General features: G+C 42.4%; 1 protein-coding gene across 8 annotated transcripts in view; it reads right to left on the reverse strand.

Annotated features, from left to right (window-relative positions):
• The window catches only part of SLC44A3 (solute carrier family 44 member 3), a 75138-nt gene extending 54707 nt beyond the window's left edge, over positions 1 to 20431 (reverse strand). For 2 of the 8 annotated variants that reach the window (XM_023231025.3, XM_023231024.3), the window contains exons 1-7: positions 20311 to 20431; positions 19745 to 19852; positions 16094 to 16236; positions 13078 to 13214; positions 12142 to 12235; positions 2621 to 2781; positions 372 to 461 (exon numbers count right to left, since the gene is read on the reverse strand). In XM_023231025.3, the coding sequence (XP_023086793.2) occupies positions 372 to 461; positions 2621 to 2781; positions 12142 to 12235; positions 13078 to 13214; positions 16094 to 16236; positions 19745 to 19852; positions 20311 to 20337 (760 nt within the window). In that variant the 5' untranslated portion in view covers positions 20338 to 20431. Of the gene's footprint in view, positions 1 to 371; positions 462 to 2620; positions 2782 to 12141; positions 12236 to 13077; positions 13215 to 14786; positions 14897 to 16093; positions 16237 to 19744; positions 19853 to 20079; positions 20197 to 20310 lie in introns of those variants that run through there. The other 6 variants (XM_023231026.3, XM_023231030.3, XM_023231027.3 and 3 more) reach the window with 6 other exon arrangements.
• Between the last annotated feature and the right edge of the window lie 2159 nt (positions 20432 to 22590).

Consider the following 22590-nt stretch of genomic DNA (forward strand, 5'->3'; position numbering starts at 1 on the left):
GGAAGGAAGGAAGGAAGGAAGGAAGGAAGGAAGGAAGGAAGGAAGGAGGGAAGGAGGGAAGGAAGGAAGGAGAGAAGGAGAGAAAGAGAGAAAGAGAGAAAGAGAGAGAAAGAAAGAGAAAGAAAGACAGAAAGAAAGACAGAAAAAAAAAAGAAAAGAAAAAGGATTGGTCATTAACTTTGCACTGTCTGTGAGACATAGCAACTCCCGTTGTCCTCCCTGGGGCCGAGATTTCTCATTTGTAAAGTGACAGGGCTAGATACTCTTTAAGACTCCATGTAGCTTAAAAATGCCAATGTTAAAGTTCTATACTTAATGGAAAGGCTCTTCATTTAATCAAAAAGAAATCAGTCAAGTAGAGAAATACTTACACAACAATCCCAAAATAACCAATGAAATGAAAATGTTAACCAGAAGGGTGGTGATGAATCTGAAGGTAAACATCATGGCCAAAGACAAGGCTGAAAAATTAAGCAAAACACATAAACCTCAATAGCAACAAAGGGTAGAGGAGATGATGGCAGCACTGCAATGACAAAGCCCCCCAGAACAGAACGGTGATGGCTGAGGATTTTATTCAAACCCTAAATATCTTGGGATATCTACTAAACACTAAATAAAAATAACAAGGTATATGTGGGGCAGTCTCTGACGCACCATTCAATCAAGTGTGGTAAGCCAGTCTCTGGAAGTCCTAGTATTCTTCTTAAAAATAAAAAAATTTTGGCTGGGCATGGTGGCTCATGCCTATAATCCCAGTACTTTGGGAGGCTGAGGCTGGTGGATCACCTGAGGTCAGGAATTTGAGAACAGCCTGGCCAACATGGTGAAACCTTGTCTCTACCAAAAATACAAAAAATTAGCCAGGCTTGGTGGCAGGCACCTGTAATCCCAGCTACTCGGGAGGCTGAGACACAGAATCACTTGAACCCGGGAGGCGGAGCTTACAGTGAGCCAAGATGGTGCCACTGCACGCCAGCCTGGGCGACAGAGCAAGACTTTGTCTCAGTAAAAAGAAAGAAAAAGATAAAAATTTATAGCAATATTATTCTCAAATGCCCAAATCTTTTTTTCCTACAAGTTCAAATGAACCATTTAAAATTCTTATCACATGGGTGCAGCACACCAACATGGCACATGTATACATATGTAACAAACCTGCACGTTGTGCACATGTACCCTAGAACTTAAAGTAAAAAAAAAAAAAAAAAAAAAATCTTATCACACTTAAATCTTTTGACTTTATTATGTAAAGTTCTGACTTTACATGTTCTAAGGTACTCTTATTAAATATGAAAGATTAATGTCTTTAAAATGAAGAATTTAAGATCCTAACCATGAAATAAGCTGTATGTCCTTTTTTTGACATAGGAAATTAGGATTGCATCTAGATCGGAGTTATGTTTAGTAAGGTGGGTTTTGGGATCACACAGATCTGGGTTTGAGTCTTAGTTCTGCCACCTCTTCTCCTAGGTGTGCAATACCAGCCAAGTTCTAAACCTCTCTAAGCCTCAGTTTCCTCTCCTACGAGTGGTACTGGGATTCTGAGGTTTTAATGAGTGAAGAATAAGTACAATGCCTGGCACGGTAAACGACAGCTGTTAATACCATTATGAATCTAATAAGTACATGACTATGTCCTTGCAGGGCCGTTAGGTCATTCTATAAGATATCAGGAATAACCTGAGGTTTTTTTGTTATATATTGTAACCAAGCCAGTATCTGCGAGTAAAAGCATCTTGTTTGAGTCAACTGAAGTCATTTTCAGCCTAAATAAGAAGTCTGAAAGTCATAATGGTGACTAGTTAAATATCCCCAAGCATTTAGGAATTAGGAACCTTTTAGTAACGAAACTGTGGAAAACTCAATTTGTTAACTGTTAGAAATATGTTACTGTCTGACCAAAGAGTTTCTCTCAACCAACAGGTTGGGGGGCTGCCACTGGAAAGCAAGGAGACAACAGGCTCTTACCACTGACTAAAGGAGCAGAGTGTATTAACCTGTTCAAAAAGAAAGCTGGCTCTTGATTTCAGCCAACTGAAACATAGAAAATGGGAACTCAAACGGTCAAGAGTGGGTAGCTGCTTCCAGAAATGCCCAGAGAAGGCTCGAGGCCTTGACCTGTCCACAACCCAAAGCAGGTATGTTTCTTAGAGGAGCAGGATACAGCAGGCCATTGCAGTCTGACTCCATTTAACATGGATGCACACATGTCCTTGCCCTGCTCACCAAGCAGCCTTCTGATCTGGTTCACCTACAGGTGGAGGCATGTTGGGCCAGAGACATGGTTTCTGGTCACCCTGACAGTTGTATTTTTCATGTCCCATCCACAAATTAGCAATCTGCTTTATATACCCATCGCCAGTGAAGAGCAGACACTAGGGCATGGTCAGTATATCAAGGCAACCCCACCCACTGAGGCTTACTGCCAGAGGGCCAGCTGTTCCTCTATTCTTATTGTCCCATCCCCCTTAAATCTGAAACACCGAAAATATCTATAAAAAAATACAAAGTTTTGTATTTAAATAAAGAGGCTAATTTTCATTGTACAACGTATAAAAGTGCTAGGAACTTTGGCATTCCGTAAACAATTACTAAAATTAACTTAACTGAGAATTACCTAATGTGAGGATACACAGGCCAAGGATTGTATCTCTTCCTGACATGATTCCACTTAGAATGCGGTGGAGGGTGTCAACATCATTTATCCAAACAGATGCAAACAGGGAATAGCACTCAGGTGTTTGAGGGATGCATCGGTTAAATAAGGGAAATGACTTGCTAAAAATAGAAAAAAAAAAAAAAAAAAAAACATGGCAAAAATGTTTATTTAATATTTAACTTTAAAAGATGTTTGTTTAACATTCTCAATAACCAAAAATGCTTAAGAACTATAGTAATAGAGCGGGGCCCAGCATGCCATTTGCAGAGCACACCTTAGAAAGCCAGGCAAGTGTACTCTGCTGCATCGATTAGTTGATGTTCTGAATAGGAAGTTGATTATGGGGACCCACAGAAACCAAAAACCTAAACTTGGGGAGCAACATTTTTAAAAATAAAAATTGCATATATTTAAGGTATACAAGGTGATGTTTTGATATATATAAACTTTGTGCAATGATTGCTACAGTTAAGCTAATGAACGTATCCATCAATTCCCATAGTTATCGTCTTTTGAGAACACTGAAGATCTGTTGTATCAAATTTCAAATATATAATACAGTATTATGAACTATAGTCACCATGCTCTACTTTATGTATCTAGAATTTATTCACCCTACGTAACAGAAACTTGTATCCTTTGATCAACATCTCTCATTTCCCCTGCCCGCAACCCTGATAACCACCATTCTGTTCTCTGTTTCCATGAATCTGACTATTTTAGATTCCACATACAACTAGGATCATGCATGGGATTTGCCCTTATGTACCTGATTTATTTCATTTAACATAATATCCTCTGGTTCATCCATGTTGTTGCAAATAGCAGGATTTCTTCTTTTTTAAGGCTAAATACTACTCTGTGGTATGTGTACATGTACTACATTTTATTTATGGGGAACCACTTTTTTTTCTTTCTTTCTTTCTTTTTTTTTGAGACAGGGTCTGGCTCTGTCGCTCACGCTGGAGTACAGTGGCTCGATCACGGGCCAGTGCAACCTCCGCCTCCAGGGCCCAAGCTATTCTCCCACCTCAGCTTCCTGAGTATCTGAGACTACAGGCATGTGCCACCACACCCAGCTAATTTTTGCATTTTTTGTAGAGACAGAGTTTCACCATGTTGCTCAGGCTGGGCAACATGAGCTCAAATGATCCACCCACCTTGACGTCCCAAAGTGTTGGGATTACAGGCATGAGCCACCGTGCCCAGTGGGAACCACATTTTTTACTCTCCTGTCTTAGCCCTTCTTAGAAACAAACTACCAACTCCAACAAAAGAACTTTATTTCTGTAAGGAACTATTAGGGATGTGAACTGGAAGAGACAGAAGCCATGTTAATGACACTATTAGCTTAATTCTGTCCTGTTTAAGAAGGCATATGAGACTTGAGAGCCTTGCTATGAACAGTGGGTGCTCAATAAATGAATAGTAAATGTATGATTGATGCTGTAGTTAACTGCCTTGGGTAGATGAGAAAGTTGGCCTTTTTTTTAGCCCCTTCCTGAAATGTAAAATAGCCAAGGAATATGCATTCTAATGAATCTTCATAAGGCCACTGATACCTTCACCAGGTCCTGTTCTTTCTTTCCATGAACCCCAAATGGTGGAAATAATCCCAACCAAAGAAGTGTCAAATTATCTAAAAAGCTGCTCAAAACCCAATCACCAATCATTTTGTGCAATGTATAAGAATGAAACAAAGGAGAACCCAAATGTTAACAAGATTTCATTGCCCTGAAGAAAAGAAATGACTTTCCAAACGTCTAATGAAGCACAACATAGAACACATGGAAGAATCTTTCTCCAGAAGTCTCAATATTACAGAAACAGTTCCTGAGTCACTGGATACTGGTTCAAGAGAAGAGTAACACAAAGGGTATTTTTTTTAATTACATTTTTGAAGGGGTAATACATTCACATGGCTTAAATTCCAAAAGGTACAAAAGAGCAAACAGCAAGAAATTGCCTTTCCTTGTCCCTGAGCTACTGAAGTACATTTCCTCACAGTCACCCATTGTTTTTGGTGTCCTGCAAACCATTCTAGAGACTTTTATTAGCATATGTAAGTATCAAAGGAAGTTTAAATGGAATTTGCAGCTGAGCTCAAATATAATAAAAATTATACTCCAAAATGAGATGCCAGACTCCACCATTCAGGGCGTGCCAAAAAAGAGGTGGGAGAAAAGTGGTTAGATTATTCTTAAACCCACATCCATTCTGAGAGCATAAAAGAGTTGGAAGTTGATAAGAAGAGCATTTTTTAAAATAAACTTTTAATTTCTGAATAAGTTTAGAGTTACAAAAGAATTGCAACAATAGTAGAGGGTTCCTCTGTGTATCCTTCACTCACCTTCCCCTAATGTGAATGTCTTACCTAACCACAGTATATTTGTGAAAATTAAGATTTAACATTGGCACTAAACTACTAACTAAACTACAGCCTTTATTTGGATTTTACGATAACATCCTTTTTCCATTCCAGGATCCAATTCAGGATAGCACATGGCATTTAATTGTCATGTCTCCTCTTTGGTCATGACAGTTTATATTTTTTGTAGAGACAGAGTCTTGCTATGTTGCCCAAACCAGTCTTGAACTCCAGAGTTCAAGCCATCCTCCCACTTCTGCTCCCAAAGTGTTAGGATTACAGGTGCGAACCACTATGCCTGGACTGTGCCAAGTTTCTTAGTTTTTCGTTGTTTCTCATGACCTTGACATTTCTGAAGATTCATAGTCAGGTATTTTGTAAAATGTCCCTAAATTTGTAGAATTTCTCTCATGTTTTCTCATGATTAGACTACAGTCAACAGGTTTTTGGGAGACTGCCACAGAGGTGAAGTGCCTTTCTCACCCTATCAGGGAACATGACTACACTGGTGAAGTTGATCTTGATCACCAGGTTAAGGTGGTACCTGCCAGGTTTCTCCACGTAAAGTTGTTATTTTTCTCTTTTCCCTCTCTATTTCTTGGAAATGAGTCACTAAGCCTAGCCCACTCTCAAAGGGAGGGAAATTCCACCTCTGGGAGGAAGAAGTAAAGATTTATCCCTTTCACCGGGCGCAGTGCCTCACACCTGTAATCCTAGCACTTTGGGAGGCCGAGGCGAGTGGATCACTTGAGGTCAGGATTTTGAGACGAGCCTGGCCAACATGGTGAAATCCCATCTCTACTAAAAATACAAAAATTAGCTGGGCATGGTAGTGGGCACCTGTAATCCCAGCTACTCAGGAGGCTGAGGCAGGAGAATCGCTTGAACCCGGGAGGTGTAGGTTGCAGTGAGCCGAGATCACACCACTGCACTCCAGCCCGGAAAACAGAACAAGACTCTGTTTCAAAAAAAAAGATTTATCCTTTTCCCCCATTTATTTATTTATTCAATTATTTATTTATATCAGTATGGCCTCATGGATATTTATTCTTTTCTTTGGGTTATAATCTGTAATTGTGCTATTCAATCTATTCCAGTTTTGGCCACTACGAGGCATCTGTGTCCTTTTGACAAGACCCATTCTTTTTCTTTCTTGAGCACTTTCTGACTTTCTGATGCTAGAGGATGATACCAGGCGTAGCTGGTGTCTTCCTTATCCAGGTCCTAGAGCATGACATTTCTCCAAAGAACCCTTGAAGACTGACGATTAGAAACCATGATCTGGGTATTGGGTATGGTGGGATATTACTGATTCTAGGTCTTATAATCGATTCTTGTATGTAGTTTCAGAATTGCTAACCATTATACTCTACTGTTTAGGGAATTTTAAAAAATGAAAAAAATGAAAACAATTGTTAACCAGTAGCTATGTGATAAACAAGTGTACTATCTGACGTACAATGTTTATGTACAGTTCCTTTTGTTTTTAGCTTACAGTATCTAGTCACAAAGCTGTTTTCCAAAGTTACATCAGCTCCTTCTTTGTAATTTGTCACCCTCTACACTCTTATCCTAAGATCTCCAGACATCTTGATTTTAATTTTTATTTGCATATAGTAAAATCCACTCTGCACAGGTGATGACAAGTGCAGAGAATCATTAGAAGAGTAATTTTGAAGAGCTGAAATTTTTTTTTTTACTAGACCTGTCATGTGACTCCATCTCCATTCCCAAGGGGAAGAGGGTGAAGGGTACTACTCCTAAGTCAGATGAGAAGGGTTTCATGGAAAACTCACAGAGCTTAGGGAATCCCCTGGCTTAAGGTCTGAGCCACCCCAAGAAATCTGGAGGGTGAGCAGCTTTAATAACAGAGCAGAGAGCTACAGCTGGGGAGTTAACGAACCTCAGGGCGTTTGTCAGGGCAAAGGGTGCAGAGGGCTTCCCGGGGTCAAGTTGTGGGCTGCATGTGCACAAGTCCCAGTGACGGGACTTCTACAGGGCTAAGACAGCCCTCTGAGAAAGGCTCTCACATGACCAGCCAGAGCACAGATGCACTGGACTACACGAAAGGCACTGCAGCTGAAGGAGCCCCAAAGAACCCAAAACACGCTCATGAGGGAAAGAGCTGGCCAGGACATCTACCAAGCCCAGAGAATGCTGGTGCTAGTATCAGACAACTAAATGTGTTCCTGCTACTCTTTTCTTATCTTCACTTTTGCTGCACCAGCCCCTTAGACAAAACCTGTTTTAGCAAGCTGGGAGAGGAGGGGAGGAATAAACAGAGGAGAAGAGCAGCTGACTACAACCTCCTTCCTGGACTGTGGCCTTCCCGCTTGCTCCACGGCCAAGCATGCAGGGGACAGAAGTTTGAACCTCCAATCAAGTGAGAACTTTATCACATCAGGCTGAATATTTTTTAATTTTTAAAAAAAATTTTGAGAAAGGGTCTTGCTCGGTCACCAAGGCTGGAGTGCAGTGGCATGGTCACAGCTCACTACAACCTCAAACTCCTGGGTTCAAGAGATCCTCCCACCTCAGCTTCAGCTAGGACTACAGTCATGTTCTACTATGCCAATCTAATTTTTAAATTTTTTGTAGAGACAAGGTCTCGTTACGTTGTCCAGGCTGGTCTTGAACTCCTGACCTCAAGCAATCCTACAGCCCTGGCCTCCCAAAATGTTGGGATTGCAGGCATAAGCCACTGTGCCTGGTCTGGGCTGAACATTTTAATTATTGAATTGAAAGCATCTGTTACAACTTAAAGTGACTCAGTATATATTACTTAAAAGTTACCAGAGAAGCCTTGGAAATTGCCTGTGTTTTTATTCAGGGGCAGAAAAAACTAGTCCCACTGAATAAATTTAAAGAGATAGAGAAAGACAAAAATAAAATTGCTTTCTGACTACATCCTGTAAGTCATGCTTGATGTAATGGTTATACAAGCAAATATGTACCTATATGTATATATTTATATGTTTATATATACTTATATTTTCCACTTTTTATGCAAAAGACAGTATACTGCAGACTGTTCTATTATTTGCTTTTTTTTTTTTAACTTAATACACTTCAGAATGTAAGGAATTCCTCTTATTTTTACTGAGGCAAAATTTAGATACAATGAAATGCACTGATCTTAAACATAAAATTAGAGACTTTGATAAATATATACATCTATGCAACTGCCACTCCTTTCGAGATTTAGAATATTTCATTAGCTGGGCTAGGGATGCATCTTTTTTTTTAGACGGAATTTTGCTCTTGTCGCCCAGGCTGGAGTGCAATGGCGCGGTCTTAGCTCACTGCAACCTCCACCTTCCAGGTTCAAGCGATTCTCCCGCCTCAGCCTCCCCAGGTAGCTGGGATTTCAGGTGCCTGCCACCACGCCCAGCTAATTTTTGTATTGTTAGTAGAGACAGGGTTTCATCATTGTTGGCCAGGCTGGTCCTGACCTCAGGTGATCTGCCCACCTTGCCCTCCCAAAGTGCTGGGATTACAGATGTGAGCCACCATGTCCGGCTCACAGGGATGCATCTTTAGGCCATGGTCTGAGGTTTCTTCACTACTTCTGCTTTTCTTCTTCCCATTAGCAAAGCCACTCAAACTTGCAGGAAGTCATTGGGCAAGCTGCCTGTATATTTAGATCACCATGTATATGGAATTCAGCTGAGCAAACCACGCAGTGACATGCGTGGGCACCTATGTAGGAGGGTAGAACTAGAATGTACTGGGGGGAAATATCCATGCCTTTTAGATTTGGAATACATAGGGGACTAAAACTACATTACCATGTTGAACACCAAAGTGAAAAAAGATCTATTTGCTTGTTATCTTCTGCAGTGCTTTTTCACTGCTCTTAAAAGCTCATACCCAGGTCCACAAACTTCTTGATATTTAGCCATTACTCTAAAAGGGTACGTTATACCTCACATGATCAACAGAGGAGGAAGAAACAATCAGTTCAGTCAAAAAGAGGTATTTAGAAAATATTCTTTGGCCCTATAGCCACCCTTCTCATGTTTTCCAGCTTTTTAGTCTTGGCACGGCTATTCCATGATAAATATGATCATTTTCACCTTAAACAAACACTTGCTTGTGCAGGAAAGGGGAATGGAGCCCTTGAGGCTATTTCTCTCTCTCTTTCATTCTGTCTAAAAAAGGCCACTCAGTCAAGGGTTTTGTCTTTACTCAAAAAGTTAGTATTGGAAACACTTGCATTTAGGGTGAAAAGGACTAGGGCCGGCTTGAGAGTGAGAAGAAATGGTGCTATTATGACACAGGGTATGGGGACTCTTTCTCCCAGCTTGATGTGAGTCTAGGAAGGCCACTCACCAGTCAAAATAAAACCAAGTTTTGACTCAAACATAAGGCGCTGCTTGGGTTTGAATGCCAGCTTTTCCATTTGCTGGGTGTATGACTTAAACCTCTCTGCATCAGTTTTCTCAGTTGTAAGATACGGATGAAAACAATACCTACAATGTAGACGTTTTCTGGGGCCCAAATTATGTTAAGGATTTAGAAAAGTATCAAAAGCTCAATAAGTGTTTGCTATTATCATCATAAGTATCAAGATAGAAGCTTCCTGTGGAATTACGGTTGCCATCCCATTTATAGTAAGAGGAGAGTTTATCCAACTCTGGTTAAATTACAACCTTAAAAATTCCATTCTCTTTCAATGCCATCTGTAGTTACATCTACAGTTACAAATTGTGTGTTTTTTTTTTTTTTTTTTTTTGAGACCGAGTCTTGCTCTGTCGCCCGGGCTGGAGTGCTGTGGCCGGATCTCAGCTCACTGCAAGCCCCGCCTCCCGGGTTTATGCCATTCTCCTGCCTCAGCCTTCGGAGTAGCTGGGACTACAGGCGCCCGCCACCTCGCCTGGCTAGTTTTTTGTATTTTTAGTAGAGACGGGGTTTCACCGTGTTAGCCAGGATGGTCTCGATCTCCTGACCTCGTGATCCGCCCGTCTCGGCCTCCCAAAGTGCTGGGATTACAGGCTTGAGCCACCGCGCCCGGCCTACAAATTGTGTTCTTAAAAAAGTCCTCTCCAAGTGCTAGAGAATTTTCCTTCCACCTACTACTAAAACATTCTAGTTTTTTTTTTTATTGGGTACAGTATGTTTCATTAAGATGTGTTTATGATACTTATATTTTACCAGAATGTGAAGTATCATAAACACATTTACAATTACCAGAATTTTAAAATAAGATATTATAGGTCAGGCGCGGTGGCTCATGCCTGTAATCCCAGCGCTTTGGGAGGCCGAGGCAGGCGGATCATGAGGTCAAGAGATCAAGACCAGCCTGGCCAACATGGAGAAACCCCATCTCTACTAAAAATACAAAAATTAGCTGGGCGTGGTGGCATGTGCCTGTAGTCCCAGCTACTTGGGAGGCTGAGGCAGGAGAATTGCTTGAACCTGGGAGATGGAGGTTGCAGTGAGCTGAGATCGCACCATTGCATTCCAGGCTGGGTGACAAGAGCAAGACTCTGTCTCAAAAAAAAAAAAAAAAAATTACAGAAACATGAAATGGGTATTCTCCTCAGCAAATAGTTCTCTCCTCCTTCAATTACTTACAACATGGAGTATTTATTTTAGAAAAGAATATCACAAAATGGCTATTTTCTGCCTTCGATGTGATTAAAACCTACTCAAGTCTTTTTGCGTTTGTGTGAGCACCTGCTAGATGAGCATTTTTCAAGCTTCACTTGCAACCAGTTAGAAGACTATGAAATACATTATTTTTTAAAAGGCAACAGAATAGTAACTAAGGGTGTGAATCATATGTAATAAGGGTAAAGGTTGCTTTGTGAGATTTCTCGTATTGTTTTATATACATAAGGACATATGAAGGTATGTGCATACAAGAGTTGGGATGTAATGAATTTCTTACTGTAAGTCCCAAACAAGAGTTCAATAAACACCATCCTAGAGGATTGGAATAATGCTTTGTTTTAATTAAATCATCATTATTTCTCAGGGATTTTTCAGAGAGGTCTCGTCTCCTACATTGTAAACATACTCACATCTTTCAAAAGAATGACAATTCAAAATCAATACAAGTTTTCCTTTAGTACATCTCAGCATCATGATGGTGGCAATAAATACTCACTGTATCTTTCCCCTTAGCCTTCTCAAAGGTATAAACATGTGCCATTCGCCATGGCAATGTAACCACTGCTCCATCATTACAACTTTATTCTACAAATATTTGTAAGGTGCCTACCATGTGCCAGGTACTACACTAATTTATAGGGGTGAATAAGACCTTGCAAGGAGCCCACCAAGTGTACTCTTGACAAGGACCTGTGCTTTCTGTTTTCACTGAGAAGAAAGGTGTGGTGCTCACTTGGCCTTGTCTATCTGGTCTGTTTCTTATGAAGATATCTAGAGCAATAAAAACTAATAAAGTCTGATTGTGATAAAAAGCCAAAAGTAAATGATTTCTTTCTTTTTTTTTGAGACAGAGTCTCGCTCTGTCACCAGGCTGGAGTGTAGTGGCATGATCTCGGCTCACTGCAACCTCCACTTCCCAAGTTCAAGCGATTCTTCTGCCTCAGCCTCCCAAGTAGCTGGGACTACAGGCACGCGCCACCACGCCCAGCTAATTTTTGTATTTTTAGTAAAGATGGGGATTCACTATGTTGGCCAGGATGGTCTCCATCTTCTGACCTTGTGATCTGCCTGCCTCCGTCTCCCAAAGTGCTGGGATTACAGGCATGAGCCACCATGCCCAGCCAAAGTAAATGATTTCTACTTTGCAATAAATAGTTGGAGTAGAAAAAAATACACACTAATTTATAAAATCACCCTGTTAGTAATAGTTCACATGTTACTTCTTGCTAGCTCTAGTGTTCTTTGAAGACTACGTGTATTTTTATTGTTTGCTGAGTTTTCTCCTTATTTAGCCTGATTTCTAATCCACTGTCCACAGGCATACTGCAAATAGTCCCGCCATGTTTTTATCCCTGGCTTCCATAGATTGTAAGCTCCCTGCAGGCAGGGGCTCTTCTGATATCTCCTTCTCACAATGCCTATAAGAGTAACAGATGCACACCAAGTACCCAGTAACTTTTGTTGAGGGTTAAGGAAAAAGTATGGAAGCTTTTACCTTGGAGGAACTGGTAGCCTGGGGCACAGTGAGTCTGCTTTTGGACTGTGGGTATAGTTGAAGGAATTCAAACTATAAACACACAGGAAAGACCCTGGAAGCAGAACACATAGACATTATACCATCTTCCCAGGTGAGTCAGTAAGGAAACCGCAGTCATGTTACCAAACCAGAAAGGAGAAAGAATCAGCTACAAGGTTTACGGGTGACAGAAACACAAAAAGAATAGTCATACAATCTGAGGTCTAGTGAAGGCCTCTCTTCCTTACTTTCTCTTCAAAACCCCAAATTCAAAACTAAAAGTTACATGATTGGTCCTAAAATAATCTGAAGCGTATTTGAAAACAATTTCTTGTAGAAGCTTGATAGTTTAAACCTGGCTTTGCAAATAATTTCTAAAAATCTGGCAAACCATTTTTCAGGCAGATAAAATTCTAAACAGTGGACCCAGTACAAGGTATTTCAGTTATACAAATGCTTTTGGTACAACTTGTGATATCTCACTGCTCAGTGGAAGTATCTTTTAGCTCCGACAATCTCATGAAAAGACCTATTTGTCAGCAATTCAACCCACACCCTGCCCGTACATCTCTAGGATTGGATGTGCTCATGTGCATGGAGCTCTTTGACTTCCTTCTGACCCTGCCTTTGGTCCCAAATGTGGGCTGTGTCCTCTCTCTGTGGACAACCATTCCCCCACAGTGGCAGGGAGGATACATGGAACAGCTAGGGTGTCAGATAAATCCATACAGAACAAAAATAACCTGAACAAGCTCAAGAGAACATGCTTACGGCCTTTTCCACACAAGAGGCACTCACAAGGAGGTAAACCTTCCAGCTTTCCAGAGAAAGCAGGGTCAGGATAAATGATCTCATCTAAGTTCCCATAGCTTACCCTACCATGGGGAAAAGAATGAACCAGGCCTCAGTACCTACCACTGGTGTTTGCAAACAGCTGAACATCTTCCAGGGAGTCAAGCTGCTCTTCAGGGCAGCTGGATACACAGAGGGCCGTGCGGTCGAGCCACATACCTTTGACTTTCAGGTTGCAGGAATTCATAAAGAACACGTGTCTAGGAAACAGATGAGACAGAAGAGTGTGTTAGAGCATTGCCTCTTCACTGGGCTTAATTGTGGGCCTTAAAAAATATCCACATGCTATCAAATGCAGGGATCACCCAGGCACACATTCATAATTGTTTCAGCGTAATTGAACACTTATTATGCCTACTGGTGGTCATCCGTGAGGCTGTGCAGCTTGGAAATGATCCAAAAATGTTAACAAAACTTTATTTCTCCAGATTTAGTGTTTTCTGGGGGATAACACTAGGAGTTACCTGAGAAAATCTGAGGAAAAGAAGCGACTGATTAAACTGTCCATTGATCACTAGATCAGGCCAATGCACAAACTATTCAATGGACTCCATGGAGAACACATTTGTACCTCAGAGTGTTCAAATATGCTTCAGAGAATAACTGAACACAGGGAAGTGAGAATTGGAAAGGAGGGGCCAAGGCTGGGAACTAAAGGCTTGTCGTTCCCCCTTTCTCCCAGGTTGAGAGCCAGGACACTCAGGAGATCCCTTTTAGAGCTCCCCAGGGGCAGGGTAGAGCAGGGACAAGAACGAAACTGGTGTTGCCATCAGCAGGTTATGCGCTAGCAGCCACAGCTTCCAGACCTTTGTGCACCACTTATCCAGGCTCCGAGACCCCAGGAATGGCAGAGCAAGACCCCATAGGCTGTCCTCTACGGGAGAGACCTTGAGAAGCGGTCCCAGAAGGTTTTTTTCCTTTCTGTTGGGGATGGGAGAAAGGTGGGTGCAAGAGGAGATGAGGAACAGATTTCCTGGGCGTGTGATATATATATTTTTGAAAAAGTTTAAAAATTGTGTTACAATATACATAAAATATACCATCTGAATCCCTTTTTTCTTTTTTTTTGAGACAGAGTCTCGCTCTGTCGCCCAGGCTGGAGTGCAATGGCCTAATCTTGGCTCACTGCAATCTCCGCCTCCCAGGTTCAAGTGATTCTCCTGTGTCAGCCTTTGAGTAGCTGGGACTACAGGTGCCCACCACCACGCCTGGCTAATTTTTGTATTTCTAGTAGAGATGGGGTTTCACCATATTGGCCAGGTTGGTCTTGAACTCCTGACCTTGTGATCCATCCACCTTGGTGTTCCAAAGTGTTGGGATTACAGGCATGAGCCACCGCACCCAGCCCCATCTGAATCTTTCTAAGTGTATAGTGACATTAGTACATCCACGTTGGGCTATCATCACCACCATTCATTCACAGAACTCATCTTCCCAAACTGAAATCTGTACCCATTAAACAAAAGGTTCCCACCCTCCTTTCTTCCAGCCCTTTGCAATCGCCATTTTACTTTCCGTTTCTAGGAATCTGACTACTTTACATATCTCCTATAAGTGGAATCATACAATGTTTGTATTTTTGTGACTGGTTTATTTCACTTGGCATGACATCCTCAAGGTTCATCCGTGTTGTAGTATGTGTCAGAATTTCCTTCCTTTTTAATAATTCATTGTAATGTACATATTACATTTTGATTATCCATGCAACCACTGATGGACACTTGAGTTGCTTCTACCTTTTGGCTTTTGAGAATAATGGAATGTATACTCACTTCAACCAGGAATGACTGTTTCTTGACACTGCATTATGAACACAGTGTGAAAAGGGAGCACATGGGCATCTAAGTTGCCCTTCCTCCTCCTGTCTTCTTTGTAAGTGGCTCTACAAGTACAGGAGAAAATGCCCCCTCATCAGTCCGTGTCCAGAAATAGCAAGAGCCCCCTTAGGAGGAACACACAGGAGGATAAGAGGCCTAGTCTGAGATTTGTATTTGGTGACTCCAAACTTATATTCAGGACTTATTTAGATCCTTAGGATTTATCTTTTAGGAGCAACTTTTATTATTGAGTCTTAAAAATCCTTTTTCTAGCTGGGTGTGGTGGCTCACAGCTGTAATCCCAGCACTTTGGGAGGCCGAGGTGGGAAGATCACAAGGTCAGGGGATGGAGACCATCCTGGCTAACACAGTGAAACTCCATCTCTACTAAAAACAGAAAAATTAGCCAGGCGTGGTGGCGGGCACCTGTAGTCCCAGTTACTTGGGAGGCTGAGGCAAGAGAATTGCTTGAACCTGGGAAGCGGAGGTTGCAGTGAGCCGAGATCACACCACTGAACTTCAACCCAGGTGACAGACTCTGTCTCAAAAAAATAAAAAGTAAAAATAAATAAAAAATCATTTTTTTGTTGCGTCATGTGAAGCAAGAGCTAAAATCTTAAAAATTCTTACAAGACAGTCTCCATCTTAGAAGGTCATGGTCAGGGATTTCTCTCCCCTCCAGGGGATTCCCATCTCTTCTCTCCCCTTTCTGTTTCCCTGTGGGAGCTGGCGTAGCGGGTGTGGGGAAGAATGCAACACCGCAGTGCCATAGCTGGGGTGGGAGTGGGACACAGGTCCCCAGCGTTCCAGGTGGCATTCAGGTATTTCCACACAGAAACAATGTGTGGATGATGTAGGGTTCAAACATATACGATTGGTAACATGATTCTAATTCCTTATGGAGAATAATAGCAGCAATTAACATTTATTACACCTTAGTTCATGCAGTGTCTCATGGATCCTTAAAATAACCTTGTGAGGCAGGTATAATAACTAGTTTAGAGAGATGCAAACTAGGCTTTGAGAGGTTAAGTATTCTGCCCAAGATCACACAGCTGAAAAGTAGCATGGGCTGAATTTGAACTTAGGACTGCTGATTCTAAAACTTGTACTCTTACTTGTACTATACACACAGCCTTCCTTTTTATGAAACAGGCTGACAGAGTTTTGAATGGGAACAGTTTCCAGGCTCTAAGTGATGAATTTATACAAAGTTTTGAGGTTCGGCTCCTTACAGACTGGGGACTTACTTAGATACTTACTTTTTTAGGGTCATGTCCTGCCCTGAAAGAGGGGCCCCTTCCACGGGGGAGTTCTTCTTGCCACACATGTTGCCAAAGCTGTCATAGCCGAAGAGGAGTCTCCCCGCGGCTCCAGCAACCACCGAGTAGCCCATGATAAACACCTGGCAAAAGCGGGGGCATATGAGAGCCTGGCCAAAGAGCTGAGCACACAGTACCCCACACCCCTGCAGATGCTGATATAAAATGGAGCCTGGTGGAACATGAAGCTCTCCAGCATCACAGCCCTTCGTCTGTCAGCAAGGGTCAACAACTCCAGTCTATCAGCATCCTGCTTTTCTGCTATTTGTAAATTTAGGTAGAGAGAGAATCTAATCCACTGAAACAGATTTCTCTCCATTTTCTTACCTCTTTGTGCTTTTTACCCTTTTTCTTAACAGTCTATCATTTTTCTTTTTGGTCTAACTTTACTGGTACAACTCAATTTTTCTTCCCTTGAGGTTCTTGCTTTATTTAAGTGCTTCAGGGCTATGCTAATTCTTTCCCTGAGGTTTGTTTTTTTTTTCCCACTAATTTTTGTTTTTTTCTCTTCTTACTTTTAGGGGATTCTGCAGAAGCAACACAGTTGATATGTATCAAAATACTGTTCACAAATCTGCAAATAGTGTTTTGGAATAACTGCTTAAGATGTACAAAATAAAGAACCACAGGAATTCTGTTGGATAAGAACATCTTGCAATCTATCATCATTTCTTCCCAGTCTCATAGTGAATGTGGAATATTTGAAATTTCAGTTCAAACAACTGTGCCATTAAACTGACAGGCTCTCTGCCAAGATTGAATATGTATCTTCCCATAATGCAAACTTAGTAAATTTCTCACTACTGTACACAATATATAGGATACCATTTAATACTCTATATTGACAAGTTCATTCCAGGAGAGCAGATATAATACACCATTCATTAATATATAGTATTGATACCTTATGCTGCAAAGGTACATTGTGCTAAAATCAAATACCTTCTAGATATTCTGCATTTATTACTAATTTAGAAATCAAAATAACAAACATTCTTCAAGTGCCTAGTGTGTGCTTGAGACTTCGTTACTGGGAGACACAGGAATGACCAGAACCTACTCCTTGCCCTCCAGGAACCCAGCCTAGAAGGCAAGCAGGACTTACGGGCTGCAGACCTCCTGGGGAAGGAGGCTCCCTGTCCTTCCCCACTCTCCAAGATCCTCCTAAGTCTAACTGGTGAGATTCCAGAATGAATGGCTCACCTTTGCTAGTAGTGTGTGTCACTCACCCTTTACCTAAAGGCTGTGGAGTAGGTGTGACTCTGTTTGCCAATGTGGCTGGCACGGGAAGCTGACTGCACCTTGACATGCTTGTCCCGTCCTTTGGAGTTGGAGTGTAGTAAGATCTTGATTGTGTCTGGACTTAGAGGGAGGAAAGGGGTCACGTGCTTCTGCCCAGCTCACCAGTAATCTAATAACAAAGTGATGTTTTCCATGTACCATCATTCTTTCCTTTGGAAACCTGTGTTGAAGAATGGAAAGTTTTTCTGGGTAGGAGAGGTGGGAGTGGTTTTTGAGTATTCCTGAGTCCCTGCTAATAAAACTACAACTTTATGATTATTATTTTTTATTTTTATGTTTTGTAGAGACAGGGTCTCGCTTTATTGCCCAGGCTGGTCTTGAACTCCTGGCTTCAAGGGATCTTCCTGCCTCAGCCTTCCAAAAAACTACTACTATAAACTTTCATTGTCCTAATTTCAAACATGCAATTGTGATTCTGTATGAGAGGTGATATAGGAGGTGTGTACACTGGTCTAGTGGGGCCACCAAGGTGGTCACTGTCAACCATGCCTGCGAAATCAGGAAAATGGAATCATGAGGGTTGAATAGGAAAAGGCAGGGTGGGAGAGGATACTGGAGGGGTAAGTAGAGGCAGAGACAGTCCAGACTTTGAGACTTTGTTCCTTGTGTTTAATGCAAATATAAACACAGGCTGGTGCTGCATTTGCAAGAACCATCTCTGCTTATAATTTCGGCTCCTTCCCCCAAGCCTTTGTCCAGTCCTAACTCAGGGCAGCACCATCAGTCATAATCCTGTTGGGCATATCACCAGTCATGACATCTGTCACAAGACCTGAAAGCTGAGCAATGGAGACAGGAAAAAACAAAACAAAACCAAACCCCAAAACAAAACACTCCTTGCTCTGCTTTAAATACCTTCAACTAAAAAATGTTGCAAAAGATACTAAAAGCCAGGGAGCTAAGAAAGGACTCTGACTCTTAAAACAGAAAGCCATAATGAGAACTTGGACATATTAAAAACTTCAGACTTATTTTACAAATGAAATATAACTTTAAAGCAGTTTCCAGTTCCGTGCCACCTCTCAGATGGTTCACAATTCTTCAGGCTGTGATAGGTCATCTACAAAGCCTTTCTCCAGGAATCTCAGCTGCTGGGCTGAGAGTTTGGTAGTGAGGTCCTAGGTTGAAGCTGTGGAGGGGCTAAGGCAGATCATTAAATCACAATAACAGCTTGAGGTCAAAGCTGCCAGGCACAAGGCAGGCCAGTCGCTGCCTGCGTTTATACAACAGCAGTCTCAGATAAAAACACCAACCATCTGTGAAGTTAGGCAGAAGGTATTGTAGGTGCACTGTCTCTCCCAGCTCCTAGAGGAGAGTTCCAACACAAGCAGCAAGAAGTCTGATTGTGTGTTTCAGACCTAACCTTCCACTGTGCCTGTAACCAAACCTGTCTATGTGAAACGGATCACAAGTGAACAAATGCCTGAAGTCAACAAGTGAACAAATGCCTTTCTTACTTGGAAAGAAGAACAAACATGACATTTTAGGGCCTATTCAGATGGAATTCTTTTCAACAAAGGTAATTACTATCTGGTAGTTATTACCCTGCTCTATAAATTAATCATTTACCATGCAGCAAATAGCATGTCTTAGCCTGGCATGGATGATTTCGTGAAAGTGGCCTTTGAAAACGTCGGGTGAGACGTTTTCTGCTGTTACCTACAACTCTAAAATAAGTACTTCCAACAGACTCAGGATTATAACTGCACAGCCTGATGGGGTTTACCAGCAATCATACATACCTGGAAACTAGAGTAGGAAAAATCATTCCTTGTTAGCTATGGTTAACAGTATTGGCTGCTAAACACAACATATCTTGTGTGTGTGTGTGTGTGTGTGTGTGTGTGTGCGCGCGTGCGTGTGTGATGTTCAGCTAAAGGAAATGCAATTTATTGCTAGGCTTACCCTGGCTTTTCTTTTGTTAAAGGTGCACCAAAAGCTTGAGGAATATTTGATTTGGGGGTGTGGCAGGTGGTAAAAGAACTTCTGTTTAGTAAGTTCGAATAGTAAGAGGAGACACACTGGCCTTACTAAATAGCAATCACGTTGCAAACTGTTAATTCCCATTTCCTAATGGAGTCACCCCTTAGAAAATGGCCTGTAGCAAAAAGACAGCCTTTCTAGCGAGTCTAGGACAAGAATTATCCCGAGTACTAACTGATATTTATTGTGGGTTAATGGCAGAAGTCTCTCACTGCAGCACCAACTACGATTTACATTTGGGACAGAGTTATTTCCAGACGCGCCACACACACTCTGGCCTCTTTCCTCCCAAGCACCCACACTTACCAAACCAGTCCAAAAGAGAAAGAACAGGAATAACCATGCCGTATCTGTGCATTTCCTATAAATCTGGGGTCGCCACTCCCTTTGCCTAGGGGCTCCTTCTGCAGAAACCTTCCAGAAAAAGGGAGAGTTGAGAAAAAGAAGATAAACAAGTGGACTCAACCTGGAAACCGAACCCAAATCTACTCGAAGAGTGGTCAAAGTAACCAATCTTTTTCTAAATTTTTAAAATTATTATTATTATTATTTACGTGGCCACCTGAAGCTCTTTCACGCAGCCTTTGAAACACCTGCCCTGTGCGGAGCGGCTGTTCAGCCCCCTGCCGACAAGTGCTTACCTGGAGGTGCACCTGAGGGCGGCCCCAAGTTTGCGCCCCGCGGCCCGCGTCTCCCCCGCCTCCGCCCCAGCACTGGAGCAGGGTCCAGGGTCCTCCCCGCCAGGTGGCCCCAAGGTACTAAGCGGGGGCGGGATCCCCGAGGCGCTGGAAAGGCGGAAGCGTCCGGCGGGGCAGGTGAGTGCAGGAGGGGGACCCGACCCTCCCCCGAGGGCCGACCCTGTGGGCGCTTACCAGGTACTCCGCGCCCAGGCAGTGCATCGTGCGCTGGCCAGCTGGGGTCGGTGAGTGGGAGCCTCCGCCGCCTCCGGTACGCGGAGACTCAGCGCCCGCAAGCCGGGGCTGGGGCTGAAGCCGGGGCCGGGCCGGGGAGGGGCGGGCAGGGCGCAGCGCCGCCTCCCGTTCGCCTCTGCGCCTGGTCCGGCGACTGCGGGCGCCGCGGTCCACTGGGTCCGCCTCTTCCCGGCAGGGGTTTCTGCCCAGCTCACCCGCTGTCAGCTGGGGTCCTGCTCTGGTGGGAGGAAAAGGCTGAGACGCTTCCCTGCCCTGTTGCCTCAACCACCTCGCGGCAGCGGCTCTCAGGATATGCACTTTGACGACTGAAGCTGAGCCTGCGCCGCCACAACCTTGGGCGGGTGGTCGGCCTCTGCTCTGAGCAGGAAGTAGAAAGTCTCAGCAGACCCTTCCTGAGGGCCGAGCAACAGTGTATTCTACATAGCAAACAGGTAAGCAGCATTTACCGTGTGCCGGATTCTGTTCTCACTGCTATTGTTATTCCTAATCTACGGAGGAGGGAAACTGAGGCACAGCCAGCGGTAATGCAACTTGTTCAAGGAGACACAGTAAGCTGTGGAGGCAGGAGTCGAACCCAGACACTCCAGGAGACCGGCGCTCTTGAGGTGGTTTACTCAGACTTCTCTCCCACCTTGCCTTAGGACAATCATTGCCCGACTTCACAATTGAAATGGTAGTGTCCAACCGAAGCGACTGGTGGGGTAGTTTTCCAGGTAATATTAGACCAGCACAAAAGCCCTGTTGGGGTGAGGAATTTAAAAAACGAAAACCAAAAAAACTGCAGACGAACCTCCCCCCACCTCCTCCCAATCGAGCCTCTACCCTTCCCCCTGCCACCCTCGGGGTTGCTAGGTTAATTGCTTCCTTTAGGTGCTTCTTCTCCCTAAGGGTAGAAACCTGACTGGAGGAAAGATCTGGGAAAGTGGCAGAAACTGGGAGTGACAGACAGTGCCAGCGATTTCCTTCTGGGCTCACACCACTCTCCCACTCCAAACTCACTGGGCCTTCCTTGTTTATCAGACAGAGTTGGTGAAACCCCAGGGGAACATGAATTCACCGGACAAAGAATTCGACACTGGAGGAGTGCTACTGTTAAAAGACCACAGTTGAGTAACATACGCCATCTGAAACTGATCAGTAGAGCAGGTGGACCAAGATTTTTAAATATGCATGATAAATTTATTTAAAATGAGTTATGATATTAGCAATATGAATCAGGAAAAAATATGAAACTAAAACAGAGATATTAGGCATAAAAATAACAATTAGAATGAATATTGATGCTACGTATTAGTAACGGGCAATAGTCTAAGAGATGCAGCTGACGATAAATTAGTAATTGGAAGAGCACTTTCAGCAACGCTCCAGAGGCAGTAGAAAAAGTTTTAAAAAACAACTTAGCTTATTTGTAAATTTTCTAGCTTATACCGAGGATAAAACTAGAAAAGAAAGGAAGAAATACAAACACGGAGAGGAGGAAATATTTGAAGATATAATGGAGATAAATTTCAAGGTAGAAAAAACCTTCAGATTGAAAAGGTTTATCTCAAGTGAAATATTTCTATGTGTAAGTATTCAAAAGCATAACTTTGAACTTACGTTCTATTAAGCCATATTGTCATTAGAATGTCAGAATGTATTAATAATACAAATATTCTTATGGAAGATTCATTTGAATGACATTCTTGGAGGAAGTAATCAAACAAGAAGATAAACAAATTAAGGAGATGATACAATAGATATAGCATGAGAGTGGCCAAATATTTAGGCTGAATTTATTGTTGTGTTAGAAAAAACGCCAGGAATCACCCAAGTGTCCAGAAACTGGTGGGTGGCTATGCATAACTGTGATGCATCCATACAATGAAATACAACTAAGCATTAAGAAAGAACAAACTTCTGACATATACAAAAACATGGATGATCTCAAATGCATGTTAAGTGAAAAAAAGCCAGATATAATAAGCTACTCTATGATTCCATTTATGTGACATTCTGGAAAAGGCAGAAAATAGATCAACGGTTGTCAGATGCTGGGGGTGAAGGGAATCTGAAGAGAAACTTTTTGAAGTGATAGAAATATTCCATTATCTTGAGAATGGTACTGATGACCCAATGGTATCTATTTGTCAAAATCTGTAGAACTGTACACTAGAAAAGGTGAATTTTATTGTATGCAAACTATATTTCATTAAACCTGACTTATAAAAACTCTTTTCA

The sequence above is a fragment of the Piliocolobus tephrosceles genome, chromosome 1 (genome assembly GCF_002776525.5).
Source record: "Piliocolobus tephrosceles isolate RC106 chromosome 1, ASM277652v3, whole genome shotgun sequence".
In the NCBI taxonomy this organism is placed as follows: domain Eukaryota; kingdom Metazoa; phylum Chordata; class Mammalia; order Primates; family Cercopithecidae; genus Piliocolobus; species Piliocolobus tephrosceles.